Source organism: Chelonus insularis, unplaced genomic scaffold, assembly GCF_013357705.1.
Source record: "Chelonus insularis isolate UGA/USDA-ARS -01 unplaced genomic scaffold, ASM1335770v1 contig_324_pilon, whole genome shotgun sequence".
NCBI classification, from domain to species: domain Eukaryota; kingdom Metazoa; phylum Arthropoda; class Insecta; order Hymenoptera; family Braconidae; genus Chelonus; species Chelonus insularis.
Genome location: NW_023276494.1, coordinates 1003687 through 1017655, shown reverse-complemented (window position 1 = coordinate 1017655; position 13969 = coordinate 1003687). Strand labels below are relative to the sequence as shown.

At 29.2% G+C, this 13969-nt stretch overlaps 1 protein-coding gene across 4 annotated transcripts; it reads left to right on the top strand.

Annotated features, from left to right (window-relative positions):
* The first annotated feature begins 152 nt into the window (after positions 1-152).
* Positions 153-13900, top strand: LOC118065932 (poly(A)-specific ribonuclease PARN-like). Of its 4 annotated transcripts, XR_004690202.1 has the most exons (11): positions 345-363; positions 534-747; positions 940-1215; positions 1284-1566; positions 1640-2058; positions 2133-2188; positions 2353-2439; positions 2533-2758; positions 11004-11164; positions 12329-12448; positions 13629-13900. XR_004690202.1 is itself a non-coding variant. In XM_035081556.1 (10 exons), exons 1-10 carry the CDS (start codon positions 345-347, stop codon positions 13724-13726), a joined length of 1839 nt encoding a protein of 612 aa, XP_034937447.1. In that variant the 5' UTR covers positions 153-344; the 3' UTR covers positions 13727-13838. The 4 variants fall into 4 exon arrangements, 3 of the variants coding, with proteins under 3 accessions (XP_034937447.1, XP_034937448.1, XP_034937449.1); XM_035081556.1 differs by lacking the exon at positions 12329-12448 and having other exon boundaries at positions 153-363; positions 13629-13838; XM_035081557.1 differs by lacking the exon at positions 13629-13900 and having other exon boundaries at positions 12329-12815.
* Positions 13901-13969: the final 69 nt, after the last annotated feature.

Below are 13969 nucleotides of genomic sequence, written 5' to 3'. Positions count from 1 at the left end.
TCACTACGTTGATCAGGAAAACTATTTAACCGATCGATTGGTGAGTTTTAAAAAATGTATTGTCAATAAATAATCAGAGAGAGCCTCTAATCCTTTCAAATTTAGTCATTATTTTTGTCTGTAGAGGGATTGTTTAGATTTATATTTGGAGCGCAGATCATTTATCATTAATTATTCATTTATAATTGCAGTAGGTGTAATAATGGATTAAACATTCCTTGTTGAATACCGGTCTTTGTTCCTATGTATTGTACAAAAAACTGTATAAATTAATTAGTTTATTTATAGTTTATGGAGTATACATCTATCTTTTGATTGACAATTTTTTATTTTTGAATGATATTATGGAAGTAACGCGGGCTAGTAAGTATAAAATCATAGAGGTTATAAGCTTTGTTATCATACTTTAATATTTGGAAAAATGATGTCATCATTCTTAGAATTTTAACAATAACTTCTATCTAATTAACAGCAATAGATAATTTATTAATAACTATTCATGATTGTATGTTATAAAAACTTACTATTTACAGATTTCCAGGAAGTTCTGGAAGAATTGGATGAAATTTTGACAAACTCAACATTTTTAGCAATTGACGGAGAATTTACAGGACTTAATGCTGGACCAGATTGTAAACCTTTTGATACACCTTCTCAGTATTATCAGAAATTAAAATCAGGGTCTATGGATTTTCTTCTTGTACAATTTGGTCTCTCGGTTTTTACTTATGATACAGACACTGATAAGTATGTTTTATAAATATCCGGGAGTATTGATTACATTTGAAAATATAATTTGAGGTGTTTCAAATTAAATTTTAATCGAAATATAATATGTAGATTAATATTAATTTTTATTTTATATCATTATACAAAGAGTTTTCAATAATCGTTTATGAATTTTGTTTTATTAATAACATTATTGAATTTGTTTTATAGGTATACTCAACGATCATACAATTTCTATGTATTTCCGAAGCCATTTAATAGATCAGCACCAGATTGTCGTTTTATGTGCCAGGCATCATCGATTGCTTTTCTAGCATCTCAGGGATTTGACTTTAATAAGTTATTCCAGACAGGAATACCTTATTTAACTAGTAGTGATGAAAAAAAATTGAGTACAAAATTAGTAGAGAAACAAAAGCTTCGAGAAGATGGAGCAGATATTATATTTATATCTGATGATGATAAGCCTTTAATTGAGGATATTTGGTGAGTACATAGAGTAATAATTTTTTTTTTATTTAAGACATATCTTGACGTAATATTACATGTTACAGCTCAAGAATAGAAGAATTTCTTGATTCTTCCGATGATGAAATTATGATAGATAGATGTAATGCTTATATCAGAAGACTAATGTGTCAAGAAGCGCGATTGAGATGGCCTGGAAAAATTAGATTAGAAGGAAAAGTTGATGGGACGACGCAAGCTCTTATGGTCTATAAAATGGGAAGTAGAGAAGAAGAACTCAAAAAAGAAGCCGAAAGAAGAGAAAAAGAACAAGAAGAATTAAAAGAAGCTGTTGGACTTAGTGCATTGCTCCGAAAAATTGCTGATTCGGTTTGTAATTTTAGAGCATTTAAATTGTTTACATTTTTATCATTAAATAATTTTTTTTTTATCAATCTAATAGGGAAAATTGATTGTCGGACACAACATGCTTCTGGATTTATGCCATATTGTTCATCAATTTTTTGGTCCATTACCTGATTCTTATTTAGATTTCAAAGACTTAATTCACGATTTATTCCCTAAACTTATCGATACGAAAATTTTGTCACAATCATCACAACTTAAAGATCTCATACCTTCATCGATATTGTGCTATATGTTAGATACTGTTAATCAACCTCCATTTTCGTTACCTGAAATAATTCCTGTCGAGAACAGGAGCTATAAAGTATCAGCTGAAGTTTATCATGAAGCTGGTTACGATGCCTATGTTACTGGACTGTGTTATATAGCAATGGCAAATTATTTAGGATCATTAGAATCTACAAAAATATCTACAATACTTCCAGATTCTCCTGTCATAAAACCATACATCAATAAGTAAGTAGAAAAAATAAGAAATATTTTTTTCATTGCCCAAGATTATTTTTATTGACCATTTTTTTTTCTTACAGGTTAATGATTGTTAAGTTAAAAGATTTTCCACATATTGATCTTGTTGGAGATGATCGTAATTATTATTATTATTATTATTATTATTTAATTTTAATATTGATAATAATTCTTTTTAATGCTTGATTAGAGAGATGATAAATTTTACATTTATTGGATAAAAATTTTTTTTGAATAAGTAATATTGCGATAAAAATTAACATAGTAAATCTATTTTTTCAGCAACACCGGATCGGAATCATGTTTTTCACATAACATTTCCTAAAGACTGGAAGTTAAATAATCTCCAACAAGTTTTCGTACCATTTGGTAATCAATAATAATTGTTTTTATAGTAATTTATAATTTTTTATTTATCTGCAACAAATTATCTTATTAAGTTTTAAATGATTTTTTTTTCAGGCGGTGCCTACGTATCGTGGTTAAGTGACACAACAGCCTACGCGGGATTAAGGTGTAAAGAGAAGGCGTCGATGCTCTTAAAGAAAATAAAAAAGACCGGTACTTTAGGACAAGCGACAGTTCAAACGTATGCAAAATACCAAGCATCTCTTGAATTATCAAATCAAAAAAATAAGCATGAAGGTAACAAAGGAGGAGACCGCAAACGGAAGCAACAATTGTCAGAGTAAGTCAATCAGTATGAAAAATCAATTTCATGAATAATCGGGCATTCCTTTAACATTTTAATAGCTCACTAATGCAAATATAGACTGAGTACAGTCATCTCTAAAATCATTTGAACAAGTTTGAATGCTTATAATAGTCAATAGCTATGCAAAAAAATTTTCAATGGAATTTTGAAAAATTTTTTAAGTTTTTTAAAAAGTATTTGGTAATTTTAAATTATGCCAACAAAAAATTTACATTCAAAATGATTTGTTAAAAATTTATGAGCATTCAAATAATTTTTACTTTGCTTTTTGCTTTGTTGATGGGTGCAAAAAAATCGTACAGTGATGATGATTGAAAAAAAAAACAAGTAATTGGTAAAAAGATATATTTTAGAATAATATTATAAAGTTCTAAATGAAAGTAACTGATTAATGACGTTCTAGTGGAAATGGTACGGTTATTTTTGGCCAGACTGTAAAAGAATAAGAATCGCCTTATCAAGCGTACTTGGAATGCTATAATAATTTTATGCTCTTTTCTTTCGTTCAAGTTCGCTATCTACTTCTTAGCTTCTTCTCATTCTCATTCTTAGTATATAATCTCAAGCGTACTCGCGAGTTTCCTGTACACGTTACTATTTGCATAGAGCCGTTGATTCTGGTCTGAATTAATGGCCATTGCGTGGCTCGTTACACATGTTTTTAATGCGATGTACATCTTTGCATCATCCTCATTCTTTTCTTTACTACTCTGCTCATTCTCTTTGGCCGAAAGTCCATTCTCACCCTTCAAATACTCCTTGAGAATACACGAACAGTCATTGAGAGTCAGAATAGAACTAGACTTTGTGGAGTTGAATTTCATCATGAAATTTAAATGTTGCTCGACCACCAAGACAATTCTGGTTTACACAAATTGAACCGTCTACACTGGACTTGGACTTTACGATCCCATGGACACGCTATGTTAGATCTTTACTTCAGATATACTGTCTGACTTTACACCTCAGTATCTTTAATCTTACACATTTACTTTTATATTACATATATTGTAATTTTTATTATCATTTTGACATTGTTTTTCATTTTTATTTCATGTCTACCTGTCTTTCTGTCTATCATTATGCTTTTATAGTCCAAGAAGACATTGCTTTTCGATAGCAATATATTTTTTCAAAACAATTATCTAATGGAGATTGTTTTTAAGTTGTCAACTGATACAAACCAAAGGAATCTCATATTTAAAATTATTTAATCACTTTTTTAAACTGCTTTTAATTCAAGTTAAATTATGTTGACGTGTTTTAACAATTTTTCAAAAGATAGTTCATTAATTACAAATGAGTTTTATCATGTATTAAATTAACATTCAGATCGAATTAAATATTTTTATGAAACTTAATTATTCAAATTGATGAAAGATTCATTAAACTGATTTCAAAAGATGTAGAAAGATTGATTGAACTTGAGTGAGAAGCAGTCTAAAAAGAAAATGAGGAATCTAGATAATGTTGAAGGATTTGTTTTTTGTAAATTTTCAAAGACAGACTGTAACAAGTGCAAGGCCGTTGTCATCAAGGAGTTTGACGAGGAAACGATAAAAATACAGCAGAGGTAACTCTAGAACTAGTGAAGTTCAGATGTTATATAGGCACACCCAATTATCAGGCTCATTACGGTACAAACGAGCCGCGTTGCCCACGTGCGAATAAAACCAACAGCGCGCCGAGTATTAGCTTGATTAGAATAATGCAACATGCCTTGGATAACGTAGCGTGGCGCGCTTCACAGCACTGGAATGCAAATGCAGACGAGTCTTGCATGTACACCTATGAGTCACATGCGATTGGACACACGCCCGGGCAATACTCTCAGTTAAACTTGAGCATTCCCATTTGCTCTCTATACTTCATCCTCAAGCTAACGTTACAAGAGTTCTCTAATTAGTTGTGGAGATGATGCTTCCTGTTGTCAATGTATTATCATTTTTTTCTTCAATCTTTTTTTTCTCTTCTCACTTTAGTGAGATTATCATTTGGAGAATGATTATAATATATTTTATCGATTAATATTCTGATAAAGAACGTTTAATGGTTGGTTGATTCATTAAGTGGTCGTGATGATTTTATTTTTTTCATTTTTTTTTCTTAAGAAGATGAGAATTATTTTTATTCTTTTCACGATTTTTTACATGCAGATTTTTTTCAGTGAAATGTATAGTAAAATATTTGCTTTGTAGATTTTTAGAGGACGTCAAGCAATAAAATATTTTACAGTTTATTTCAATTCTGTTAATACTGAGATTTTATTAATCAATATCGATTGAGAAATATTGTTTGAAGAGCTTAATTAAACGTACTTGAACTCAGGTTTTTTAGCAAATATGTAAATTTTTAAGAAATATTTTAATTTTTTTTATAAATATTATTATATATATATTTTTTTATGATAGAAAAAAATATATAATTTCTTAAATAATATTTCGTTGATTATTTAAAATTTTTTAAATTAAAACAAAAGTTGACCTTCAGTTATTGATTTAAAAAAGACAGAAAAATAATATAAATCATTCGTCATGAATATTATTAGAAACATTCAATTAAAGTATATAAGTGTAGTTGGAGATCGGAGTACAAGTCTTGTTAAGCAAAGAGACTTGATAGTCCAGTATTCCTTCCTTTCATTGCGACAACAAGAGGAAAATACCAGACTTGCCCTCTAGCACTTCTTCGAGGTCCACCAAGTGCATATATCACGAGCTGGTACCGATGCATCACTGAACCAAAGTAAAATAAAGAAAACAAGACGGAGGAGTAATGCTTCCGTTGAATAGATTTTTATCGGTTTTATTTTTTTTTTTACGTATACATTTTATTTCTTTCTCATCGTCACATAATATTTTTTATTAGCTTTTGCAGGCACGCGGAAACATCCTAGTAGATTTATTTCCATGTTAATGCACGCACGATTCGGAGGATTTATATAAGAAAAAAAAAAACAAAAAACAAAAAATTGGTGAATTTATTTCTCGAGCTTTAAAGCAATGCTTGATAATCTCCAGTCTGTTTGACTATCAGGCTCGTTAACACCGCGTAGAACTGGTAGTCAGAATTTTATTGCGTGTGCTTGAGTCTGATTTGTTATCCAAACGTTATCTCACGCACAAGACGCCTTCACATAAGAGAGTAACTAAGAGTCTTTAAGCTAATTCGTAGGTACAATCCTCATAATTATTATGCAAGTTTCATTCATGATGCTACAAAATAGTTTCTAATCATAAATTGATTTATATCATGCAATAATTACAAGTATTTACATTGCAGTTTCTTAACTTGTTTCATTTCAAGATACCTAACTAACGAGTTTATTATCATGAGAGAATTTTACTTAAAAATTTCCTTCTACATTTTTTCATTCACTTCTCTTATTCATAAATCTTATTTTTGTTGTTAAAAATGAACTTTAATTAAAGTTCATTAATTCTTCTTTTCTTTTTATTAAATAAGCAAAACATCATAAGATGTTTATGTTATCAAGATACTTAATTAAGGAAAAAATTCATATAAATAATTTACAGAGTAACATTTCAACTGATATTAATAATTTTAATACTTCTTCTGAAACTTTTATTTATATTATAAAAAATACAATAAATCGTTAAATATAAAATATTTATCTTTATTATGAAATGTAAATTTTGGAGCAAGTAATTGAGCTATAATTTTAATTGACAATTTAATTATAAACTAAAAAAAGATAGCAGTTTTAATGGTGATATGGTTGTGATAATTACCAAACTAATTATGATATTCACTTATATTATTGCTGTAATATTTTGATTGGAGGTTGTAATTAATTTTTCCAATTCAGATGAGTAATATCATAAATATAATCAGTGATACAAGAGCAGCAAAAATCAATTGATGGTGATAAATTTTGTGCTGAAAGAACAAACTGTTTCTGATAAATCTATAAATGAAAATATTTGTTGAAATTAGGACATTATAATTATTAATTTTAAAATAATATTTGAAATATATAAATAATGCAATAATCTAATAAATAAAATAAAACTCTAATATTTTTTTAGAAAGAAAGTAATCTCTTAATTCTAGTTTGAATTTAAAATCTTCTCTGAATGTATGAGCGTATGTTACATAAGTTTAAATGTATCTGAATGATTTTTATAAAAGCTTTTTTGATTAATAATGATTACGAAGTTATTAAGCAACACGATAAGAAGGGGATACCGAAGGCAAAAGGCGCGGTGGCAAGGATTTCCATGCATAATGTGGATTGCAGCAAATCAAGTTGAAACTAAAGAAAGAGAGGGTAAAACACATGCAGCTGTTGGTGCTCCTGCTGCAGCCGCATCTCGGCTACGCCCTCGGGATTGCGCGTAATGAGTTCTACACGCTTCGAATATTTTTCCTTTCTCTTTCTCTCTCTCTCTCTCTCTTGCTTCGATATTTTATCTCTATCCGGCTATTTTACATGAGATACGGGTAGACACTCAGTAGGGTCTTCCTGCGACAAGGGGCGTGTTTCCTTTTATCATTGAAAGCCAATGGACACATTATTTATAGATAATAGAAAAAATCCATGCTGCATACCATTTCAAAAATTTATGGTATTTTCTTTTTATTTTCGCGTTTATTATTTTAATCCTCTTTAATTTTTGTTTGAAAAAATTAAGTAAGATTACACCTTCTAGGCTATAGATTGCATGGAATAAGTCATTTTTGTTTTTAAATTTTTAATTTACATCTTGGAACAAATATTATTTTATTTCTCTTTAGCTACTTATTGACTTTTCTCATGTAGATATCTTGATTTATTCTAATATTCTTACTTTTCAGTTTGTTTCAGTTCATTTCCATGGAAAATTTTTATTTTACTAATCATGTTAAATGAGTCATTTGATTGATAAAACAATAGCAAATTCATCAGCAGCATTAAACTTTATTTATAGATAAAGATAAACTAGTCTTAGCATAAATACAGGAAGTATTACCAGAGTATAGTGGACATTAGGATCTCCATTGAAGTGAAGGCAATAACAATAACAGAGAAAGGATTAGCAACACATTTTTCCAAGTTATAATTAGAAGATTACGTAGGCGCCTCATTAACTGTATGTGACTCCAAGCTTCTCAGCATCATTTCTAAATTTCTTCTTCTTTATTTCAACTGGTACTTTTGTATGTGAGTACTAGGGAAACTTGGAGAACATCATCTGTTCTGTCTAATCATAAGAAAGACACAAGCCACGTGCTTACTCGTTAACAGAAAGTAACGCCTAGACATCAGCAAGACAACTGCAGTGACTGGACTCTCACAAAGACACTGATTGCATTCGCAATGCGAGGTCAAGACTCATTAGAATCAAGTACACGAATAAATTTGAACGCCATGCATTTTTATTTCTTTAACGGAACTTTCTTCTTCCGACTTCCAAGTGTTGAGACCTCCCATTAGTCAACTCTCTAAAATTAAAACAGTGAAAATTTGATGTCAACTATAAAATTTATGCATCACTGTAGAAGACAGCTGAATGACTTGCACTGTTTTTAAAAATTGAATTTATTTTATTGTTATTTTGGTTCAAATTATATAACTGAAATAGTATGATTTTTTCATTTAAATCAATTCTTATAATTTATAATTAATTTTTTCACAGGTATTATGACAGTTGAAAAAATTATTATAATCATTTGAAATGATAAGTAATGATTAATCCATAAATTATCATCATCGGTTGCACTGTGAGACAATGACTAATATGATAATAAATACGCAATGTTTACATTCCATTGAGCTTCTCAGTACTTTATCATTAATTTTTTGAAAACAGTGACATGATGTTTCCTCTGTTAAAAGAATTAGATTATGAAATAAACAGTAATTGAAAAAAGTTTATAGACAAAAAAAGGATAAGAAGTTGAACCCAGAACTGATTGTGAATGAATAATAGGGTAGAAAGAAAAGAGAGGAAGATTAGAGTGACGAGAAATAAATGTTGGCACCGTGGATAGCTTCTGGCTATACTCGTTGCAGCTTGCTTATTCTCTGGCTTCCAAGCTGCCGCATAGCTTTTCTGCCTCTCATCGTTTCCACCTACTCCATTCGCTTCGCGTTCCACTTGAGCATGTTGAGAAAAACTCGCTAATTTACTGTTCACATTCGCACTCATGTCTTGCATGCAAAGATGAAAATGTTTTGGAAAAAAGATGAAAATAAATTATCTGTAATAAACCGGAAAAGGGAAATAAGTCTACATAACGTCTGAATTTTTTGAATTTCTGACGTGTTATATATTAGTTTGACAGCTAATTTTAAGCTCATAATAAGATTATGTCAACATAATTCTATTTTTTATTTTCATGTTTATTAAGTAAATTGGTCTGGTGGCTTATGGTCTATAAAGATGTTACAATAACCTTTTTATTTAATAAATCATTCTAGTAACTTTTAATGAATAATATTGTTTTCAACAAAAGGTTTAAATATGAATTCTAAATTGATTAATAGCTATGTTTGATTTACTTTTTAAATCATCAATAAATTTGATTTGTTCTCAGTTTCTCGACTAAGTTATGAAAGAAGAAACCAACTCCCACATAATTATTTTCATAATTTATGATTATCTGGAAAACGAATGAGAAAATTGGTACACTGTATAACTTATATCTTGACCTATCAAATAAACTTTCTGTATGCTAAATTTCAGGTCAGTCAGTTTAAAAGTTTACCGTTATAAAGTAACAAATAAACATCATTGCATTTTTAAATATGAGGGCAGCTTGATAGAAACATAAACTGGATTAGAATAGGTTGAGAAAAAATTACTTACAAGTATTTCATTGTCATGTTTATGTTCATACATAAACTTGGTGTTAGTTATGTGATGTGAAGCTGTATTTCATGGGAACTTAAATAAGAGAAATGATGAGATTAACATTACACATCTAAGTTTTTAGAATCTAATAAGAAACAACAGTTTTCTCTAGATTTTTTTGAACATTAAAAATAATTCTCCCAATTTTTACGATTAAAGGAGTCGATAAATAATTTACCAACTTTTTATACTGATAAAATTTCTAACAAAATTCATTAAATCGTTCTTGAGTTACTTGATAATATCTCCAAACAACACTATAGGCGAAAAGTTCTAGGTTAAATCCCCGAGGGGGTCAGAGCACCGTTCAACTCGTTCTTTTCTTAGTCTTACTACAATGTAAGTCCAATATTTGACTTACTCATTGCATAAATAATGCCCAAGTTTCTTCTTACATGCAAAACAATGAAAAATAATATTGAAGCCATTATTTCTATAATTATAATCCTATAGTATTACAAAACTTGGTGGAATATTAATAAATTGATTTATCAGCCGATAGAAGCTGATCATGGTTTCATTAAATGTCCTCTTAGCTGTTAATCGAAATCGTGATTGCACCATCAGGGCTTGAATTAATCCGGAAAAATTGACCAGTCAGATATGAACATTCATATGAAATGAATTACCTAATACATTAGAAAGATATTTCCAAGTCACAAAAATATTGAAAAATCAACTGGATAAATTCTTTACATATCTAAATAACATTTTTCTTTACATGGGGATTTGGTTTACGTTCGTATTCAGCCTGGGGATATAAATTTCTTCTTGAATGATTTTATTACGTGAATCATTTAGATAGGATTAAATGAAATTAATGATTACCTTTCATTAATTTATTCAGTATTTTTATTAGTTGTTTAGTTGTCGGACAGACTCGATGTTCTGTTTGAAGGCGGTCAGGGGTTTGAGAAGCGGAAATTCAATTTCTCTTGTAACGATCACTCATGGAGATCGAGTTGTAGCTTCGCTATGGTCGGTGTTCATGCGTGGCGGCATATTCTAGTGCGTGGTGCATGCGTGCGAATCCCGGGCGGTGGCTCTTGAATATTCATAAGCCTCCTGCACATTCAGGTTGCTGTTGGTGCTGTAACATTTCCGTACAAAACACGTCAGGGCCTGGTGCCTTGAATAAATCTCGCCTCGGCCATGAGACTTTCGATGTGAATGGTGAAGTACGATGGGGGAGCACGCTATGATTTTTACGTGTAATCTTAAACGGACAACATGGTCCATGGTTGTTGGACCAGCTTGTTAAGTTGCTGACCCGTGGGCACCTAATGCCAACGAAAGATTTACGAGGATCCGGAAATCCATGATCAAGAAATCATGCTAATTATTTTTATTATGTGTTACAGAAACTCCAGATACAAAGTAAACCACCTAGTGTCTACTGCTGCCGCTAATAATGATAATGATGATGATGATGATGATGATGATGATGATGATGATGATGATGGTAATAATGATGATGGAGATGATAACAAACAAGATGGTGATGGATGGAAAATTGCATCAGGTAAACAATCTGGACTATACAAGAATTATTTTCAAGATAAACGACGTAGACCACAGGTAGTTGGTAAAAAATATAAACATCAGAAAGTTGCAAAAAGAAATAATATGTCTACATCTAATGATGAAACAGTTGAACATCATTTATTTGTTATTATACTCATTCTTGCAGTTATTCTTGTTCTCTTAGGTATTGGAGGGTATTTTTTTACGTGACTTTGGTAAAGAATCATCTTAATGTAATTGATAGTCATGAGGTTGAGTGGTATTTAAAGGTGCTTTTTTTTAAATTCTTAAACAACTTTATTAAAATAATTCAGCCAGAATGAAAGGAATTAATATCATGAATATGCTTTCATGGTTAATTAATGTTAATATGTGATTCATACATATTTATGCTAATTGAATTCATTGAATTTATTGGAAATTTTTGTGACTTGATTTTTATCTAATTTGTTATATTAAGCGGAACACATGTTGTTTAATTGCACTAGTTAGCAAAATCGTTTTTATCTTATGTGTTTTTATGTTATTTCTAATCAATGTTTTTTTACAATAATGTGGATATTAATTTGTGATATTATTTCATAGACAGAAACTTGAGTTGACTCAGTAACATAAAGTTTTATTATTTTAAGTCAAAGTGGTTTAACTTTATATCAATAGTTGATTGTTCTTCCTTGATGTCTTGTCAACTCTTGATAACTTTTCTAATCTCATTAGTCATAATAAATAAAATAAAATTAATCTATCATATTTTTAAATCAACTTGCCTTGAATATTTATGTATATATTTATTTATATATATATATATATATTTTTTGGTGGTGGTTTTTCCTTGTAATGATGATTAATTGAATAATAAAATAAAATGTAAAATGTAATTAAAAAAAAATTGTAGGATATTAACAAGGAAAATAATGAAAGGATAGAATGCATGTCATTTTCATGTATCTCACTTGGTAGTTTTATTTAAGTTGAAAGCTGAGGGTTTAGTGGATGTGTGGACACGTCATCTGGTCTTGAGTAAAAAGTAATAAAGTTAAAGAGGATAATTAAGTGCGAGTAAGAGTGAGGTTAATTAAGAAAACGACGGCTGTTTATTCTGTTATATTCAGTGCCTACTCGAAAGAGATCGTTCTCTCTGTTACTCTTTAACTTTCGCTAGGTGGCGAAGGGGCCTCGATTAATTGCAGTGATTAGAAGTCGTGATAGACAGAGATCCTAAGACGACAACGAACGCAGGACAACTTTTGCCACTTTGCCATGTCATTTGCCACAACTTGGAGTGGGTATTTGTACGCTTGTCTTGTTTTCTATAAACACTTTTCCACTTAACGATAGTAATTATTTGTAACAATTACACTCAACTATTTAAGTAGGTGGGGTATTATTTAAAATACTTGAGACTTTTGAGCTGTTATATAACATTTACATTTCATTTAAATGAAATATTTATATTTAATGCATTTTATCCTTACGAAGAACTGATATATTTATTTTATTCTTAAAAATAACTTTACATACTACATATTTAAATATTGTCATGTATCTACAAGCATGTTTTTACAGTTTATTATCGCGGAAATCATTATTGCAATTGATTTGTTTCAATTACAGACTTTCCTCAGTGTCAGATAATATTTTTTAAATGCTTTTATAAATACCATTCAATGCGAAATTTAATGCAATAGTTTTTAATATTTATCTTTCGAATAGAATCAAATGAAATTGTTGTATCTTTCTATTTATTTATTTTAACATACAAGCCAATAACAAGTGTCAAATCCAGATTTACTTATATAAATTACTCAATTAATTCATTTATTTAAATTCTAAATCTTTATTTATTTAATTAAAATAGCACTTTTTGACATTTTTTATAGGCCTGTAGTTTTATTAAGATGAATTATTGGTATCAAATAATGATCAAACGTTGGCGTAACGTTTTGAACATATATTTAAAGATTTTTTGAAACTTAAAGATTTGACTGAATAAAATTGTAAAATGTGCTAATCAACGACTTGTCTTCTTCTTCTTTTCTTTAATGTTTGTGGCTTTTATTGTGTAAAATATTATTATTTCCTTCATGTCTATCAATTCATAATGGACTAATGTTTTCCTAGACATTTTTATTCCATATTCATGAATAAGGAGGATTATTTAATAATAGTTTGTATAACTTAAGCTTGGGCAGTTAAGAATAATTTTTATTTTTTAAGGTAATTAATTACAGCATTGTAAAATATTGTATATTTTACATGTGACTTTTTTTACTAATATTATACATTATTTTTATTTTTAAATCATCAAGTAGTATGATATTAAATAAATCCATAGGAACAAATGCAATGATTAAGACTCTGAAATAAATGTCATGTTACATGTAAAGGTTGACATAAAACATTGAAAAAAATCGAAAAGTACGGTATTGTTCGTAAACCAGTTCATTATTTTTTTTGTGCAGGTAAGCGTAAAAGAAAATATAATAAAGGACCTGGAAATGAGTGCAGTGATGTGGAGACTAAACAGAAGAAGATTTTTCCAGAGAATTCCTGGGAATAGATCATACATATGGAAATATTGAACTATCAATTATAAGGATTATTGTTTATTAATCACTGTAAATTAATAAACACTAATTATTAGTAAGATAAATAAAAAAAAAACAAAATGATGGAATGTTTTCACTAATGAATAAATTAAAAACGTAAATGTATTTTCTCACATTTAGTTAATTTAAAATTGTTCTACACTTAATTAAAAGAGAAAATAAATAGATTAAATTTTAATACACACCTTTAAGTA

Bases quoted from the DNA above. Each gene is read 5' to 3' on its own strand.
- LOC118065932 (XM_035081556.1), top strand. The intron at 1,567-1,639 runs GTTTGTAATTTT...TCAATCTAATAG, and splicing joins TCCGAAAAATTGCTGATTCG to GGAAAATTGATTGTCGGACA. The intron at 11,165-13,628 runs GTAAACAATCTG...TTTTTTGTGCAG, and splicing joins TGGATGGAAAATTGCATCAG to GTAAGCGTAAAAGAAAATAT.